General features: G+C 31.6%; 1 protein-coding gene across 1 annotated transcript; it reads left to right on the top strand.

The window, feature by feature from the left end:
- The first annotated feature begins 9905 nt into the window (after positions 1 to 9905).
- Positions 9906 to 21110, top strand: LOC131958524 (angiopoietin-4). The gene is made up of 5 exons (XM_059323610.1): positions 9906 to 10020; positions 11204 to 12330; positions 12898 to 13011; positions 13291 to 13410; positions 20621 to 21110. Exons 1-5 carry the CDS (start codon positions 9966 to 9968, stop codon positions 20990 to 20992), a joined length of 1788 nt encoding a protein of 595 aa, XP_059179593.1. The 5' UTR covers positions 9906 to 9965; the 3' UTR covers positions 20993 to 21110.
- The last annotated feature ends 219 nt before the right edge of the window (positions 21111 to 21329 follow it).

Here is a 21329-nt window from a genome sequence, read left to right as displayed (position 1 = left end):
GGGTGTTTGAGGCCCATGATTTGAACTCATAACTTGCGAGTTAGCAAGCGTTCTATTGTTAAAATACTTTGTTCCCTGTTTTTTATACTAAAATGGGTGTACAATACTGATATTTCTTCAATCTGAACTCATGACTTGCGAGTTAGCAAGAGTTCTATTGCTAAAATACTTTGTCCCCTGTTTTTTAAAATACTAAATGGGTGTCCAATATTGATATTTCTACAAAGGCCTGAATTGTACAAGGATATGACAGAACTAAGTTTAGCATGAAAATTATGATATCTTAGCACATTTATTTAGCTAATCATTAAGTCTGGTGTGTGAATTTAATTAAAGTAATTAAAGCGTTGTTTGCTGATATATGGCAGACCATTTTATGAGTTTACCTTTAAAGGTAAAACATTAAAATTAATTCAGATCCCATTATGTTCTAGTGTGAAGTTTTTTTTAGATGTAAACCATTAATAAATTTGTTAAATACGTAAGCATGACATAAATAAATTAAATTTCTAATAAGCTGTAAATTTCTACCTAAAATCAATCATAACTTATTAGGCAAGTACAAAATTGATTTTTAATAAAACATGAAAAAAAATCCCAATAAAATTAATGATTTTGTTCTATCAATTAACTGTTTATATAAATAATATTAGTAAGACTTGTATATAAAATAAATGTTTTAAAGAAGTAACACCCATATAAGCAAATTATCGGATGTACGTCTCTCAATCAGATTAATCTTTAAAACTAAATTGGTTATTGATTACACAAAGTAATTAGTCACATACATGCCTGTAATGAGTTGATGTCTTTGTGTAAACCTTTGCTTATTATGAAATTAATCAAGAAATCAAATATTAAACGGAACTAGTATTTCTTGCAGGCATCTCTTCGGGGGCTACGCCCACCTTCGCCCCGAAGAGAGTCTACCGTCCTCCCTAAAGGAGATGTAATTGATAGAGAAAATATCATAAAGAAACACTATGTATAATCGAACTTGATTGATAGGCTATACACACGAGGCATGAGCAGCTATGGTTGGAAGACAAGTCCTGCACCATATGGCTTGTAAGTAGGTCACCAGCTTCTTGTTCTGGTACATGCTAGCTTGAAGCTATCAAACTAAATGTGAATATGTTTAATTGTTAAAAAATAAATAAATGGAAAAGTTACTTCCGCTATTGTTATGATATTAAAAATTCAAAACAATGCTAATGATAGACTACAAGAGGTAGGCTAGTTTAAATAAAAATATATCCTACGTTAAACTGATTTTTTTAAACATGCGTAGTGTGTGTTATTATTAATTCGAATGCCTAACAAGTTGTCCTAAACGTAGTTACAATATTAATATAATATTACTAAAAGCTTAGGCCTACCGGTACTTAATTTGATTCTATTGTCATAAATATAAAATGTACAACTGTTCTATTTTTTATGTACTCTTGGTATTTTAAAATTTTGAAGCGAGACCTAGAGACGGCTAGCCGCCATTTTTTAAAAACCATTAATTTAATTCGAAAATGTATGTATATATGTATATATATATATATATATATATATATATATATATATATATATATATATATATATATATATATATATATATATATATATATATATATATATCTGGCTAACGACATTTCGAATAATTTTAATCGAGAGAGACTGAGACTTACAAGCCCTATTACATTGCAACACTAAGAATTTTCAGAAAGCAGATATGATACGTAACTTATCTATATATGCACGTGTGATGGATTTAAGAAAGAAAAGTTTTTTATAGTGTAAACACCACAGTAATATGGAAAAGTATAAAGCTCTATGGAGTTCCAGAAAAAAAATACATTTACCTAAAATGCTAGGTGATATACAATAGTATCTACTGTCTTGTCCACCCCTCTCCCACCGTGGACGTCATAAATAGATGACCCCATTATGCGATAAGTTTTAATGAACACACGGAAATAAACTACTAGTTATATTTTGCACAATAATCTAAGCTTGGATATATCTTTTTTATTATCCAAAAGCTTTTTGGGGCTCCAATGTTTACTTAGGGGCCAAACGTAAAACCTTTCCATGAGTATTCTTAACAACTTTCTATAGGATTAATGTTTTATTGCGATTGGATGAAAGGTGTAGTAGTTCATGAAGCAGTATATTTATGTCTTTACTTAAAGGGGGTAAGTTTAGCTGAGTTTTAAGCACATATATTAAAACTAACATTCACAAATCAGTATACAGAATAAAAACCCAAACATATATTTTTTTATTCAATAAAGCATGTATATAAGTCTGCTAAATTTAGACATAATGTACAAACAGTAATTCCAACTCAGTTTGAAGTATTTTTACACTATTTTTTTATAAATATTAGTTTATAATAAAAATGTTATTTACACTTTATACCCCTAATATTTTTTTGTTGGTTTTATTTGTGGTTGTCTAATGCAAATACGGCGACATTGTATTCTGCTTAAAATATAACTTAAATACAACTATCATAGAGAGATAGTTAAATTGTTCATCTTCACGACTGCCGTAGTTTCATCTCAACCTGATCTAGAGAATCACCCTGGGTTGTTAAGCTAGTCCATATGATTCCGTCGGCGTATACTTTACTTGCCCATACTCCATTTAATTTAACCTCATGACAGCCTTTAACGTACCACCAGCCACCTTTATGAATCTCAGCACAGTTACGGGAATCCGACTCATTGTCACGATCATAGGTTGAAAAAGCAGCACCCTGTTGAAAGTTAAAGTCGTCTGTAACGTTGCCTGTCTTGTATGTAAACTTTATCCTATACAAATCTGCTTCATTTCCGACCATAACATTACTGTACACGGCGTAGTAGGATTTACCTTTATATTTCATGTCAAACCTCAGTTCTCTGTAGCCCTGTTAACAGATACAAACATATTTTTTAACATCTAGTTACCGTATGAACTATTTCGAAACAGAATCCTCATTAAATTGAAGGGGTTATACTATTTTACACACACAGACATTCACACACACATACACACATACACAAGAACACGCACACACACGCACAAGCACGCACAAGCTCGCACGCACGCACACACACATATATGTAGGCCTCTCTCTCTCTCTCTCTCTCTCTCTCTCTCTCTCTCTCTCTCTCTATATATATATATATATATATATATATATATATATATATATATATATATATATATATATATATATGCAATATGCATCGAAAATTATCAAAATATGTGTTATTTTATAGTAATCTAATTATTTCAAACTGAAATGTACCTACCTTTCTGGTGAGGTTTGAGATCCAATCATTTCCAAGCCAATAATCTCCAGCCAAAGATCCAAAACCATTCTTGTAGTCGCTCCAGTGTCTGATAAAATTTACGTCACCTTTAACACGTCTCTGAAACAGCACAGTGTGACTAGACTTAAAAGGGTCATATAACAAATAAAATAGTCACCAATTTTATCCGGCCGTTTAAAAAACTTAATTAACATAAATAACGAAGTTACCCTTTCGGAATTCATCTGTCTCTATTACATTGGCAGTGATAGTTTTGCCAGTCTAGTCTAGTGCCGAGTCGTGTTTATTTTCTATAATGTAAGTCAGGTACCCATTAGATCTGAATGACTCAGGCACGACTTCGTTTGCTCTACAGTGCAATCCCATCAAATGCAGTAGCTCATGGGCAAGGTGCCAGTGGGGAGTGGGCGAGTGGACAAAGTAGAAGATGGTGTGGTCAGACAAGGAATGGTCTTTCGCACCCTCGCTAAAGGCAGCAAAGGACAGGGAATGATGGCTCGGTCTTATAAAAGAGTCAACAGTGATACCCCAATAACCCTTCCACGACATAATGGATAAGTCTGAATAGATCAGTTAAAGAAAGAAACAGAAAGTAGAGAAAGACACATTTTTAATCTATTAACCAAATTAATTATAGTATTTAAAACACTTTGTGATGGCTAAACCAACCACGAGACTTTTACATTTTCGAATTAACAAATGAAAGACAATGGAGAAAAAATGTACCGAAAAAATATAACAAGGAAATTCGTACTATTGTTGAACTTGTTGTGTCTCGTGTTATACAAAAAAAATGTGTTGTAAATAAGCATTTAGTATTGCTGAAAGTAAATGCACATCGTGTATTTTACACAAATATATGTGTGACAAATCGTATCTGCTTTTAATTAAACATTAACTTTTAAAAAATTAACTCCCTTTCGTCTGTCTTTCTGTTTTATAATAATAAATAATCTCTTATGTTACATCTGTGTAGTGGAATTATAAGAATATTTTGTTCTTAAATAACGTGAAAATAAAAACGCATTGTCAAACTCACCACTGCATGATAGAATATTTATTAGTATATTCACAAGTAGCACAACAGCTATCATTGTGATGCGGCTTTGAGACTATCTATTGTATAATATTTTAAAACTGAGCACACAGTTACTTTAACGCGAGTGAATTCAACTAACGGTACGTGAACACTGACGGGTTTAAATAGCGCATGTTTAATTGTAAACATCATTATCTTTGTGACGTCAGTTGATGAGTTTAATTAAGTTTAGATTATGGGCTTGGCAAGTTTGTAAATTTTTAAAATCAAAATAAACTCAAGAAGTGTTTTGCTTACCCCATGTATGATTTTTATAAACAGAGTCGGGTTGTTGACATGGAATATGAGGATGTAACTTTGTTACTGTACGATCTCAAATAGTCGTCATAATTAGATAGCAGTAACACATAGTAATAATAGACATTAGTTTTATATTGAAAATACAAGATAATATATTGACCCATGCTTTTCTTTACAGTTATTTGAATAGTAAAATAGTATAAAATCATTTATTTTCGCCTAATTAGTGCATAATTGACCCATGCTTTTCTTTACAGTTATTTAAATAGTAGTGTATTATTATATATTTCAAGTGAATCATTTATTTTCTACTTTTTAGTGCATAATTATATAAAATCTAGCTAATGTTATTAAAGCATTTTTTAATGATAATAGTTTTTTAAATTCGTATATGTAACTCTAGCGAGACCATCAACAAATCCAACACTTGTTTATCTAACCAGATATAAACAACTGTCAACGCCATGTGGACACCTATAAACATGCACTGCTCAAGTATCTGTAGTAGTCTTAACAAGAAGATTTTATTCATTGAAAATATAATTCAAGTTGCTTTGTGTAGTATTTTGTAGCTTTCACCAAACGTAATGGTATAATAATCGTCAAAAAAGAGACCATTAATGTGGATATACGCACGTTAAAAAGCGTTAAGATATTTTTTTAAAAAAAACGTAAAAGCAATGCCGTTTTACTTTCTTTAGACTAGAATTAACCACACACCATATTAGGAAATATTAGTTTTGGACGTTATAGAAACAAATCTTTTTATATTTACCGAATATTGTGTTTTTATTTTATAAGCAGCAATGTGTTTTTAACCATTTTTTTTAAGTATGTAAATTAATGAAAGCGTTTACAATAGCAATTTAAAAAAAAATGTTTTACAATAAAGCTGGACCATTTCCATTCTTGTTATGCCTCAAATTTGGGTAAATAGAACAGCAATATACTCGTGTTAGCATACCTAACTAATGGGAACTTTAATCAAATCATTCTTTTAAAATAAAGATTAATTCATTTATCAAACTATTTTTTTAAAACTTAATACAAATATATATATATATATATATATATATATATATATATATATATATATATATATATATATATATATATATATATATATATATATATATATATATATATATATATACTTTGATATTATTAAAAGCAGCTATGTGAAAATGAAGAGTAAAAAGCTAATGTTCTTTCAGATATAGAATTTTATTTTTAAAAAGTACGAATATAATTTTTAAATCATTAAAAATAACTATAATGAACAGTGTCTAACAATATTTATTGTCTTGTTAGTTATCTTTATGTCCCTTGGATTATGTATATTGTAGTTACGTCCCTTAGATACTCAGTGTTTAGTGTGTAAGATGTAGCGGGAGACTAGGCTTGTCCCCTGAGGTTATCTGACATAAGCAAGAATAAAATACTAAAGATAACTCATAGACGTGTTTGTTCTTACAGAAACTAGTAATGTAACACTTATATTTGCTTTGAACTAAGGATTAAGAAATTATGTATTTTGGACTGCTAACACAATTTAAGTATGTTATTAATTTTGTTTCATTTAATTTATGTGCATCTATCCAATAATAACCTGACAGTGTTTGTTGCGTGTTGGAGAGTTCGCACGTTTAGAACAAAGTAAGCCGGGCGAAGAGGGTTTTAAAAAAAGCTGTTCACCCACAAACCAGCTCTTCCTCTCACGCGCTGCGTGCCACTCACGTGCACTGTTGAGCGAGTTTACTTTACGAACTTTTATGCTGACACCAGTATATTTTTTGTCTTGATGTCGTTGGTTCAACATACTAAAGTCCAGCGGATCTTTATGTATTAGTTGTCGGATGTGGATGGTTTACACTCTATATGTCAGCGGCTCTCACAATGTTAGTTTATGCTGATGTGGATGGCTACACACCTTTATGTTCAGAGGCTCTCACAATATTATTTATATTGCTATGGATGGTTATACGCCGTAAATATATATATATATATATATATATATATATATATATATATATATATATATATATATATATATATGTTACTATTCGTTCTAAATGTCTGCGGCTGACACGATCAGCAGCAGATTTTCTTTCAGGGTTATCTGAAACACAAACACATGCACACTCACACGCACATACCCATATACATACACACACACACACACACACACATATACACATACACATACACATACACATACACATACACATACACATACACATACACATACACATACACATACACATACACATACACATACACATACACATACACATACACATACACATACACATACACATACACATACACATACACATACACATACACATACACATACACATACACATACACATACACATACACATACACATACACATACACATACACATACACATACACATACACATACACATACACATACACATACACATACACATACACATACACATACACATACACATACACATACACATACACATACACATACACATACACATACACATACACATACACATACACATACACATACACATACACATACACATACACATACACATACACATACACATACACATACACATACACATACACATACACATACACATACACATACACATACACATACACATACACATACACATACACATACACATACACATACACATACACATACACATACGTGGTTTAAAAAAACCAACTCTCAAAATATGATTTAATTTTATTAAAAATTAGTTTATATAAATGCATAGTTAACAGATGGTTTGAACTTTTTTGTTGTTCACTGCTCGCTGTTTTGCTTTTTATAACTTCTTATTTTACATGAAGTTATAATTACTATATATTAACGTATTATGTTATTTAATGAAAAACTTTTTTAACTTATACAAGTAGTCTTTAAAAACAATTATACTTATATTAGTTCAAATTTTGTGCACATAATGTTTAACCTTTAAATTAATATTAACCTGTAAATTAAAATAATTTTAAATAGTAAAATACTTTTTTATCAAATGATTTAATCAATGCTTTATTAAAATTTACACAGATTATATATATTTGTGATAACTAGTAACTACACCATATGAACCTAAATTTTTGTTCATTTTTACGGAAAATATATCAACAATATTTTATTTTTATTTAATTTGATATTCGCAGTAAACTCGCTTTAACGTGTTTGGGAAAGCGTTTTAAAATGTTTCCCACGTTTAAATACAAAATAAAATAAATCGTTAGATAGTAGAAAAAGATTAACTCAAATTTTGTTTTTCGACCTTGGTATTACCATATGCGTGGGAATTGCGTTTCATGGTGCACAGCGTTTTTTTTTAAAGAAATAAAAACAAACAAAAAAATTGCAAAATTTTAATAGACCGGGTAAACTGTTTACAATCCAAGGTCATTCTTTATGTGAGAACTGTTTGTCCCAGGAACGAAGCAACCTACTTTTTTTAGGGTCACACTGACCCTAAATATCATAAGAAGGTAAGTTAAAAAATATTTTTAAAAAAAACTCGCAGAAAAAGTAAGCATGGATAGATGTTACACACACATGATTTTTTATAAACGTCTTTAAAAATATTTTAACAATTTTAAATTGTTTAAAAATACCGGTACAGAACTGTCGACCTTGGTAATACGATATGAATGTTGGCCTAGAGACGATTATATTCCAGAGTTCACAGTTTAATGCTTACATCAACAACAAAGTTGTGCTAGTTTCTCAGACACTGCGTCGATTTTCTTCCGCTCTAGTCAAGGTCAGTCTTCGCCTAGTCTTTTCTATTCTGAACTGTAAACCTTCTAAAATTCTTAATCATAACAATTGCTTTTTTTGTTAAATATTGTTTTAAAGGACTTTACTTTTATTGGCTGTATTATTAAACACAGAAACGGTAAGTAGACGGTAAAACACACCATTCAGTTGAATCAGAAACGACGTTGAGTTTCGTAAAGAATGTTCCCGTTTAATTTTAAAATAATATTCAGAAATAACTCAACAAAACCGGCCAAGATCTAGCAACTTAAATTCAGCACCTTTACTATCGCCGCATCAGTTTTACCTCTGTGAATTCCTAACCACTTACTAGGCTCTCGTTCACCTATTAATTTTTTTTTTCTTCTTTGTTCTTAGCCTTAACATCGGCGCAGTCCGGTCGATAAGGCTTATAGTTATCAAGAATAATGAGTTCAACTCCTGAGCAAAAAGGCCCGCTAGCTGGGGACAGCAACCCATTTAGGAGAGAAAACTCAAAACTAATCATCCGTAGCATTGTAGCTTCTTATTGGATGGACAAAGACTATGGAAGCAAATGCAGAAATAAAAGCAGGCTGAAATCGGAGTCAACGAGCCATATATGCCATAAGGGGCATAACATATTGACACATAATATTTAATTGTGTTGGAGGTAATTCCGTCCTACTTTACAATTAAGAACGAAAAGAGAAGAAGAAACTCAATTTTATTTCCCTAGACATAGTTAAGATAACAGTGCCAAAGATTATGCACCATTTGACACCTTGACTCGATTTAATTTCGCCTTTCTTTCTGTGTTTTTGTAGCCTTCGATCATATTTCCTTTTTTACCCAATAGCATCTGCAAGGAGTTTTAAACTACGATTTAGTCTCCCCTGCATAGCTAATGAGACTAGTTTGTCCAGGGTTTTGAACCGTGCTCAAGACTTTAAAGTTAGCAGTCAAACACGCTACATCCTTCACCTACACAACGATGTATTTCTTACATTACATCAGTTTCCCTCCCCCTCCTTCCTACAATCTCACCCATCGTCCCAATTAAACATTCTAATTTCAACAGTTTTACGGTAATAAACACATCACATTTACTTGGGACTTTTTTTTTAAATTGACATTTTCACTATTTAACAGAATAGAAACAGCAAAGAAAGTATTTTATTCCTTTAAAATAGTAAACTTTACTTGTCTTTTATCTTTACTTGTTATACATATATAAACATTAAAGTAACACCCATTTTATGAACATTTAATGTATAGTAAATGGTTACTAAGTAATAGGAATAAAATTAGAAAGGGTTATGATGTTTAATGTTAATATTTTAAAAACTATCATAGAGCAGGAAAAAAAATGTAAGACTTACGTTTTTTTCTCAAAAATATTTTTTCTTTCAATTTGCTCTAAATACTAGGTTAAGGTCAAAGAATGCATCTTACAGCTATTTAAACGGCAGGGATCCGATTTGTCAAATTCAGGATAGAGAGAGCAGTTCAGTTGAAGAAGCTTGAACATAACATTTGTGTGTAAATTTAAAAAAAAATGTTTGCAGTTTTGTGCAATCTATTGATTGCAACAACTTTCATTTCAATCAATGGTGAGATTTTAAAACATTGTTTTTCCGCTTCAATCATTCAAGCATTCTAACATACTGAAAAAGTTTAACATAAGTCTTCAAAACAAGTATGTGGATGATTTTGAAAAAAAGTTTACACATTTTTAAAAAATAAATAACTTTCATTTAGATCAAATATGATGTATAATGTTAAACTCCTTCCTGAATGTTTCCTTTTAGCTGATAAATGTAAAACAATTATTTGCATAAATCAACGGCGGTTTAAATTTAATGTCAATACTTGGAATTAAACAGATGTTTTTCTCTAAAAATATTGGTGAAGAATAAAAAAAAAATGAATCTTGAGTTCTAAATCAATGTCATATTTGAATCCTCTAGTGACAACTGTATTATTTCAATATATAAATTATCAAATATTTTAAATATTTCAAATAGTATATTGAATTCTTAACAAGCAGCAATGATAGAATTAAACATTTATTTATTACTTGAGATCGATACATTTTTATGGAAAATTATGGAAAAGATGGAAAATGTAATTAAGTATGCCTAAATAGAAATAAAGAGTAATGTAGCCTAATATGTATACATTTTTAAAAATTGCTTTAATTATTTATATTTCTTTGCAACTGAATTATTTTACCAAACTTTTATTAACCCAGCCATTATTCTTAAGCTATATAAATAATGATCAATTACTATTTTTAGGAAGATAATTTTATCTTTTTTTTATTATAAACATTTTTAGAATTTTTTTTGCGTTTTTCACTTTTTAATATTAAGAAATTCGAATGGCAAAAACAAGCAGGCTGCTATAAAGAAATGTTTTTTAAGAAGTGGGAAAATTTAATTCTAAGTTTTAACTCATTACACACGGACAAAGCATTTTGGACGACAAAAGCAAGTTAAATAAAGCAGCATTGGTTTTGTGTAAAATATGGACAATATTTATGAATGTAATGTGTGCCCATACCTAATAAAGTAAGTTTATATATTTTAATAATCAGCCCTTTAAACAATTGTTAAACGATTGTTAAAATAAATATTACCATAGTAGATTAGAAACATTTAGACTCCATAGCTATAATATTTTTTTAGAATATATTAGTCGATATTGTAGAAAGACATTTAAGGCATCTAAAAATCTGATAAATTTAAACACTATATTTTTTATTTTATTTTAAGAAAGCTTCTCTAATTGTAGGTCTAAAAATTGACATGAGCAGAGAATATTTTTACCATGGCAAGGATTTATTTTGCGGACAACTCCAGTGTACAGAAAACATAAGAGAAGACACTCAGATATCAGCTCTTGTCAACATGTCAGTCTATAGGATCAGTGAACCAGAGGGGAAGATTTTGTTGGCGTCTATTTCGGAATCAGATTCAAAGCTTCAAGATTATAAAAGGGCTGGAACAAGAGTAGATGGGAAAATATCGAAAACATTTTCTGAATTGAATATTTTTTTCTCGAATCATTCAGACTGCAATGATGGCGTTTTCCTTTGTGAATTTCATTATGTGAATACCACAAGATCAGTTGATAGAATTGGGAAAGAGACGAACAGTTTGCAAAGAAAATCACGTGAATCTTTTATAATAATGAACTTGAAAGCTAAAACGTCTGACTATGTTAAATCTGTTGACACAATGGCCGATTTTCTCAAATCGTTTGAAGACCCAGACAGACTGAAAGGTGCAGACATGACAATGTCATTACAGATGTCACATTCTGGTGGCGATAAGTTCAGCACAGACAAAAGTTTTGGTCCAACACATACAGAGTTAAATCACATTTTCAAACAGATCAGTTCTTCTAAAATTGAGGACATAATGGATGATAAGATAAAGAATTTAACAGCGGATTTTAACGAAACATTACATCAAATGGAAAATAAAATCACAACTGCAATGGAGAAAGAAGTTAATAAAATAATTTTGCCTTATATTGAGACACAAAAACTGGATAAAGGAAACTCTCAGGGCATGTTAGATTATAAAATAGGAAATCTAACATTGAATTTTAACGAAACGTTACAACACATGGAACATAAAATTGCAACGAAAGTAGAGAAAGAAATTGATAAAAGAATTTCGTCTTATATCGAGACACACAAATTAGACCAGGAAACGTTGACCTCTTTAAATAAATCCGTTCAAACAATCACCGCAGGCACACAAAAACAAATAGAACAATGGAATTTAAAATTTGCTCAGATGGAAGAAAAGCTAAAGAAAACTGAAACACGGGAGGATTTTAATACAACTTTGAACATGATGTACGATATCAACAAGACAATGCACACATTTTTAGACGAATACAATCATATGGTATGATACATTTTATATTTTTATTTTGACATTTTTAACCATCCTTAAATTATTTAAAATATTGATAAATATCAATTGTTTATCTGGACTATTTATTTTTAAAAAAGTGTTTTATCCTACTTGGAATACAAATGTTTAGTAATAATAGGACTCTTATAGCTTTTGCGAAATAATGCTCAATTTTAGTTGGATGTTTTAATCTACGGGGAGTGACGACCTAAATATTACATGACTTTCGTAGCATTAGAAAAGATGTATTTTCATTAGTCGGTTTGGTACATCAAGTAAAACTAGCGTTTAATATAACGTCATTAGTTCAATACCGAAATGCCAACAAACCTAACGTTCTAAAATGTTTAAGAGAATGAAAGTAATTATAATCGGACTTCAAAAGGTTCAATGAATATCACCTTTGATAAAACATCCTTTATTTAGCAGTCAGTGTACATAATTGAAAATGAATAATAGAGGGAAACGGAAACAAATGAGAATTAATTATAATTTTTAAAATGGCATTGTATTTTCCTGTTTTCTTTTAATAACTTTCATTAATCATCTTCTACCCAGTGTGTCCGTAGCTATCGCCCAAGTCTACCTGACCGAATTATTACTAACTTAAATGAAACTAAAATTGCCTTGTGTGATACCAAAACAGATGGGGGAGGATGGGTCATTATACAGGTAAGATTTCTATTTTTTAAATTCATATAAATGTTTATAGTGATTTTCTTAACAATATTTGTTTCTTACAAGATTTAATTAAAATACAAATGTTCACATTCCACTTTTAGACTACTTATTTGTTTTATTCCCCCAAACATTTTTTTTTAAATTTTAAGTTCCAAATAGTTAACAGAAAAATCCATAACAGATTAAAAATGACTATGCTGTGTATATTGATAAATTAGGGTATTTATTACCATTTACTGGCAGAGATGCTACAATTTTTTATTCTTATAGAGGCGTGTTAAAGGTGATGTAAATTTTACCAGAAACTGGAGCGACTACAAAAACGGTTTTGGATCTTTGGCTGGAGATTATTGGTTGGGAAATGACTGGATCTCATACCTCACACAAAATGCAAGTTAATGTTTGAACTTTCTTTAAAAAAAATAGTACCTTACCTTAGCAAATCATTACAACCAAGGTGCGGGTAACTGTTAGGCCGAAAAACATTTATATCGAGCGCTACTGGGTATTAAAAACTTTGTTTATTGATAAGTAAACAAAATTAACATATATATATATTGTTTTTAAATTGTGCAATATACATTTACCAAATTATAAGAACTGGTGAATCGAATACACCATGTTTAAACGGAATTTTGAGGTAAAGCAAAACAGATACGTACAAACAACAAGGTTTGTATCTTGCTCAGATTTCTATACATTATACCAAATAACAAACATAAATGCAGAAATAAATAAACATAAATATTGAACCCGAAATTTAAGTTAATTACTACACACATATTTTCAGATTCATACTACTGAGAATGAAACAAAATGATAAATCGTTAATTTGACTTAAAGAAAATTCTCTTTTTTGTTTAAATATCTGTCTTGTATTTAGCTGCACCTTTAATAAATTTACACATCTAGAAGCCCAAAGCTAAGTTGTTTAGTTTAATAAACGTGACATTTAAAAAATCTTAGGTACCCAGTTGATAAAATGCTAGGTAATTTTTATACCAATTTCCATGCACATTTTTAAATACAAACTAGACTACCCGTCATCCGTTGGATAACTGTGGGTTTCGGGGGTCATCCATCAAAAAACATCACGTCTGTCACTCAGAGGCATAGCGACCCTTCCCGGCGCCCGGGGACAAACTTTTCGATTTGAACCCCCCCCCCCCCCCCCCGCAAGATTTCGATTTGCACCCCCCCCCCCCTCAAACTTTTGATGTGCACCCCCCCATTCAAACTTTCGATTTGCACCCCCCCTCAACCTTTCAATTTATTTTTCCAAACCATTTTGGCGCCCCAACATATGTCCCCCCACGCGCCCCCCCTTCCCCCTCCACCTCCCCTCCCCCCCCCCCCGCCTCCCCTCCCCCTCCCGCCCCCCCCCCCCCCCCTCCTCGCTACGCTACTGCAGTGTCACTTATCGTCACAAAAAACAGATCCCACATTCAAAAATATGTTTCTTATCTTTTAAAAACACCGAAAACACCGATTTCGGACTATCCCTTCATATACTGACGTCACATGTGACCTACTCAACTCTACTTCACCTGCCCAGTGTCCCGCCAAGTCTCAGACAACATGTTTTTATCGTTTAAAAAACGATTCCAGCCGAGCATGTCTCTGACCACACTATCCTTTCATATGCTTAGGACAAAGAAACAGATGAACTCTACTTCACCTGCCTTGTATCCTTCCAAGTTCAGATAGGCAACTTTATCATTCACATCTAAAAAAAAAAAATATATCATTGACATATTGGTCTAGAACCTGTGCCACCCACATGAGAGCGGGCTACGCTACCAACTTAGCTATTTACACGTGACGTCACAAGTGAATTTTTATACTATACTTATGCAACTTGATTTAAGCGCATAGATTCTAGATCTAGGTATAGTAGTACTAACTTTCAAATTAAATTTTATCTTAAATTAGCCAATTCCATAGAAACTTATTATTATCTAAATCTAGATAGAATTATCTATATTCTAGATCTACGACTGAGCTATATCTAGAGTTTACGTTCATAATTTTGCAAAATTAGCAGTATAGAAGCCGCGTATAAATCTTAAATTATGCAAATAGAGGCCATGGAGCGAGCATTTCCTAATTAGCATATTTCATAGCTATACAAACAAAGATTTATATAAAATAAAGAAGGTCTGAAATTATCTAGATCTAGATAGAATTATCTAGATCTAGATTCTACGACTCGTTTGCTTAAGTCTTAAGTTTAGTTTTTCTTGCTAGATCTAGAATCTAGATCTAGATCTAATCATTAGCTACGCTGATGGGCCCGGAGCGAGCATTTCAAAATTACCATATTCCAAACAAAGATTTATATAAAATAATAAAGGTCTAAAATAGTTTAGTATATAGAAAATCACTATTATCTAAATCTAGATAGAATAGAATTATCTATATTCTAGATCTACGACTGGTTTGCTTAAGTCTCTTTTTTTTTGGATTGTATTTATAATCAATAAATATTTGATTTGACCTAGATTCTAGATCTAGATCTATAAATAAATAAATAACTTTCTTGGACAGATTGTAGATCTAGAGAAATTTATCGTAAAACTAAATGAAAAAGACAGTTGAAAATTGATATAAGTGTTGGAACGTAATAAATACAGCAAACGGACGTATTGTTAAAGTTATGACCGACAGAAAATTAGATTTGATTTGACCTAGATTCTAGATCTAGATCTATAAATAACTTTCCTTCGACAGCTGATCTTTAGATCTAGAGAAATTTATTGAAAAACTAAATGAAAAAAGACAGTTTAAAATTGATATAAGTGTTGGGACGTAATAAATACAGCAAACGGACGTATTGTTAAAGTTATGACCGACAGAAAATTAGATTTAGAACGCGTTAAACTTTTGAATGGGAACACAATTTTCTTCAATAGACGCCGCCATTTTATTGTACTAAAGAGTAAACAAAAACCTGTGACGTCACTATTCCCACAAAGTTTAGTCAAGGTTTTAACATTTTAAAAAAAAATGGGTTATTCTGCGTAGGAATAAATCAATAAATTAATTAACGTCTTTAAATAAATTTGTGATCAACAGTCTGTCTGCATTAAAAAATTATTCTCTACCTGCATACCATTTTACAGCTTTCCAGATAGAGTCGAACATATCACAATTTTCGATCAGGCAAACAAATAAATATTCAAACATGTAAACAAACTTGACTTTTAGTAGTATATAGATAGATAGATAGATAGATAGATATCTTCAAGAAAAATTTCGAGTTTTATTTTTATTATCACCGTAATACTAAGTATTATATTGCCGCGTTATTTCGGGGTTTTTTTTATGGGGGGGGGGGGGGGGGGGGATATATTAAGTTTCAAATTAATATCTATATTACAAACAATATTGCTGTTCATAATAATAATAATTAAGAGAAGCAATTGTTTTTTAATTTACTTATACAAAACTTTTAAAGGAGCTTAATAGGCACCCCTATTAGACTATTTAAAGAAGGGGAATAAGTCAAGGATGGCAACATGGTAGTTCCGCCTCATGTCCATATCCCGATTACACTGAAGTTGCCATTCCTTGTAGTGTTTTATGAGCATATTAAAAAAACTTTAGAGGAGATCACTCCCGCTTTATTTCTAATGTAATTTCAATCTTTATTACATCTAAAGGGAAGAAGTTAGTTTTTTTTTCAGAATAAGTTACTATTTTTGAGAAGGATAAAAAAATGTAGCTTGTTTTTGTTCTTTGCACTTTAAGTTAATTTAAACGTTAGATTACAAGATGAATTAAATGCACACATCCTAAGGCGCCGGAGGACCACACGGTCGATTTAGTGAACGATTATAGTAGATGTTGTATCTTCTCACTAATCTTCATCCCCAGCAACAATGATACCACACTAAAAATTCACATTCTTTCTAACTGCGTTATAAACTCACCATCTTTTATTTATACAAAACATTTCACAACACATATACTCGTTCACTTTAATAATAGTGTTTTTTTTCAGACGCGTAATCTCAATTTCTGAAAAGATCTTGTAAAAAAAGACGATGATAAGAAAATATCTTCATCTGTTAACTTTCTCGGAAACAGATTATAGAGAAAATATTGTAATTGTGCTGAATAATTATACGATATTCTGACAGTTTTTGCTGTTTTATAATTCTGTCTGTGATTGTAAACAATATAGCTTAAGTACCGTTTCGTTTACTTAGATGAAGTTTCAAGTATAAGTATTATATCAAATTTGTAGTTCTATATCAACTTTTGAGCGATTTTCAGTTACCGGAAAATGTACATACTAAACTTTTGGTTTCTTAAAAACCAATAAATAGAAAACCGTTAAAACTAGGTAGACGAAATTTCATATATTAATTTGTATGCGCAGTATTCTATAATCTTTTAAATGCTTTTCATCAAACTGACGTGTTACTTTACTCTATTTCCGGGTGAACTCTTTTTCTTTTACTGTTTCAGTTCCTGTAGAAGAAATTCTATATATTAGCATTGGATCTTATTATCATCGTCCATCATCTTTTCTTTTTTATGACCAAGACATGCGACGCCACAGAAAGCTCCCTGCACTTTTGTCGGTCTCCGGCAATTTTCTTGCCAGTCCCCTATGACAGTCCCCCATATCTTCCTTTTTCCTTGAGGCGTCCAGTCTAGCGCCATTCTTGCGATCTCTTCTGAATTCATTTCATTCATTCTTAGCACGTGCCCCGTATATCGCCATTTTATTTGTTTCACTTAATTTGGAAACTGCTTCCATGTCCATCTCTCCAAATAATGGATATTATACTTAGATTTTTCTCAAATTTTGAATGACCTCTGATAACTGGAAATGTATTTTTCGTTATTTCTCGTTTCTAAAATACCGATAACGTGGAGCAAAATTGTATATATAGATATAAAATCTTATTATCTTGAATCTTTCACAAATTTTGGGGAGATCACTAACGCTTTATTTATTATTAGAAGTGTTATAAACGCCAAATCTCAAACCTGCCGGGGCGCCGGAGGATACTTCTTGTTCGATTGAACCTCCTCCGAACTTTGAAGGTACTCTACACCAGGGGTCTCCAAACTACGGCCCGAGGGCCAGGTGCGTCCCGCGAGACCCTCTGATCCGGCCCGTGGAAATAATGTTGTCTAAGGAAAAAAATATGGAAATTTACGTGTATCCTGCAAAGATTAGCCGCCGCTTACATGGACGTTACGTTTTTACCGAATTAAAATAGAAGCGCACAGTAGTGCGTTATGCTTCCCAAACGACCATTACAGCGCAAAACATCATTGCTAAAAGTTTGTTGGAGGTGCCTGAAGAACTTTACCCAGAAACGTCAATACAATTTGAAAAAATAACTTTGGGTGCAAATACAATTGCCCGCCGTGTTGCAGAAATTTGTTAAAACATTGTGACTCAAATAGCAAAACATGCAAGCACGTTTTTGCCATTTTTCAATTGCAATGGATAAGTCGCTGGACAGCTTTTCAACCTCTCAACTGCATTGTGTTCATTTGGGGTGTGGATGGAGACATGAATATAACACAAGAGCTGGCTTCCTTACATAACATGTTTGGCATTGTTACTGGAGATGATATATTCAATGAGTTGAAAAAAACAATTTGCTGATTATAACTTGGGCTGGACTAACCTCAGTTATCAGAGGAAAGAAAATGAGTGACATAAAGAAAGGCTTGTTTGGACAAGCGAAGCTGATGTGTAATGAGAAAAACATTCTACAACCAATGTTCCTGCACTGTATTATTCACCAGCAAGCTTTGTGTGCTAAATATGTGAACAAAAGCAGTGTACTGAATTTTGTGGTGAAGATGGTGAATTTAATAAGGTCACATGGGCTCAACCATAGATATTTCAGTGAAAAGTTGAGAGATCCAGTCACAGAATCACAAGATTGACCATATTACACAGCAGTAAGATGGAAGTTGTGGGAAAGTTCTGGGCATAGTATTTAAGTAACGAAAGGAAATAGGCGACTTCCTGGAAAGTAAAGGCACGCCACAGCCATTAATGTCTAATGAAAGAGGGTATGTAAATTGGCCTTTGTTGAAGACATAACTAGTCATTGAAATTTTCTAAACCTTAAACTACAAGGAAAGGAAAAATCTGGTTTCTGATTTATACACCGACCTACAGGCTTTCAGATGATCCAAACTTGTCATGTTTTTGGAACAAGTACAAGCCAACAACTGGCTCACTTTCAACAGTGCAAGGACTTCATGCCTGAAGCAACAGCTGAGTTTCCCGTGTCATTTGCATCAAAGACCTTTAACTGCAGTTTCAGCAGAAATTTTTGTGTGATTTGGATGCAAAGGTAGGAGAAGTGAGACTGTTTCAAAACCCATTTGAAGCAAATGTAGCCAGTTGCCCAGATGAACTGCAGCTGGAGCTCGTTGAGTTGCTTGCAAATGACCTCCTTAGTGGCAGTTTCAAAGAAAGACTGGTTGGTTTTTACAAGTTTTTGCCAAAGGAAACCTCTCTTATTACCAAACTTTTGAATTAAGGTTCCTTTCAATATTTTGAGCAAACTATGGGAGCAAACTTTTAAGAATGATATACGTGAAGAACCATTTAAGATAAAACTTGTCCGATGATAATGTCACCATTCTATTAATACAGTGACATGCTTTCATGTGTAGTGTAGCAATGTGTTATTATATAATAACTGAATAAAATAGTATTAAATAATTAATTAAAAACAACATCAATGTTTTGATTTGGCCCCCGAAATACTATTTAATATTTAATGCGGCCCTCAGGCTGAAAAGTTTGGAGACCCCTGCTCTACACCATGAGAATTATGGTGGGCCATACATAATTATTCCATTGACTTATGTGTGCTTACCTGGACTTTCTACAATATTAAATATCACCGGGTTGCAGGAATAGGCAAATATATAAAATAAAATTATACATATATATATATATATATATATATATATATATATATATATATATATATATATATATATATATATATACATATATATATATATGTATATATATGTATATATATATATATATATATATATATATGTATATATATATATATATATATATATATATATATATATATATATATATATATATAATAGGCAAATATATAAACCCGGTTGTTAATTACAGGAGATCGAAATTGTTTCAGATCTATTGTTAGTGTGTGATAACTTAAGGTGGGGTGGTGGGTAGTTAAGGGAGTTGTTAAAGCATCTGCTCAAATAAACGATGTTCACACACACTGCTTAAATGATTAAATCTAAAGGGATTTCGTTACGATTTATTTGTATTAAAAGATAAAGTCGTGCGTTCAATTTACTTACTAATATATATGCAAGGCCATTATATCTTATTCGATTATGCCGTACAATGCAATAGAGCAACAATGCTGTTTGTAATAATGTTTTAATTATACGTAATAGAGATGGGTAACAGAAAGAAATTAGAAATTAAACTACAAAACGGCGACCATTGATTTCTAAATTACAGCAACAATGTATTTGCCTTCTCTTAAATTTCTATCGTAGAATTACCTAACTCATAAATATATGTGTAAGAATTTAAAATTATTTGTATTTACAGGGCTACAGTGAACTGAGATTTGACATGAAATATAAAGGTAAATCCTACTACGCCGTGTACAGTGATGTGGCGGTTGGAAATGAAAAAGAGTTATACAGGATACAGTTTACATACAAGATCAGCAACGTTGATAATAGCTTTGAAACACAGAATTCAATGGCTTTTTCCACCATAGACAGAGAAAATGATATGGATTCTAATCGTAACTGTGCTCAGATTTTTAAAGGCGGCTGGTGGTATAACTATTGCCATCTTGTCAATGTAAATGGTGTCTGGGAAGGTACTATTTACGGTGAAGGACTTAACTGGGAGAGTTTAACAGGCAGTTACGAATCTCTTGAATACGTTGAGATGAAATTACGTCAGGCATAATCTTCAAAGAACAAACATGGATTTGAAGTTAAATTTTTTCTTTTGAATAGATCAGTATCATATCTTGCTTCTATAGATTTCTTTTTGTTTTTGAATATACCCACACTTATATATTTTACGACAATATTTGTTTTTCATACACTACATTCTTATTTTCTGCATGGATGTTGTATACTTATTCATATGCGTTTTTTTAGAAGTACAACTTCCGGTCTTCGGAAATTACTCAAAATGTGGCAAAAGGCGGCAGAGAATCAGATCTTTTACGAACAGGTGAAATTTCATTTATCTATCTAAAATAGTTCTCTGGTTATAGGCTTTTTAAAAATTGAAAATA

The sequence above is a fragment of the Physella acuta genome, unplaced genomic scaffold, assembly GCF_028476545.2.
Source record: "Physella acuta isolate Inbredline_101_S28 unplaced genomic scaffold, ASM2847654v3 ptg001332l, whole genome shotgun sequence".
In the NCBI taxonomy this organism is placed as follows: Eukaryota; Metazoa; Mollusca; class Gastropoda; family Physidae; genus Physella; species Physella acuta.
This window is presented reverse-complemented; position numbering and strand designations above follow the sequence as displayed.

Excerpts from the sequence above, each read along its gene's own strand:
- LOC131958524 (XM_059323610.1), top strand. The coding sequence starts at position 9,966 with ATGTTTGCAGTTTTGTGCAATCTATTGATTGCAACAACTTTCATTTCA. Across the intron at positions 10,021-11,203 it reads AACTTTCATTTCAATCAATG|GTCTAAAAATTGACATGAGC; the intron begins GTGAGATTTTAA and ends CTCTAATTGTAG. Across the intron at positions 13,012-13,290 it reads GAGGATGGGTCATTATACAG|AGGCGTGTTAAAGGTGATGT; the intron begins GTAAGATTTCTA and ends TTATTCTTATAG.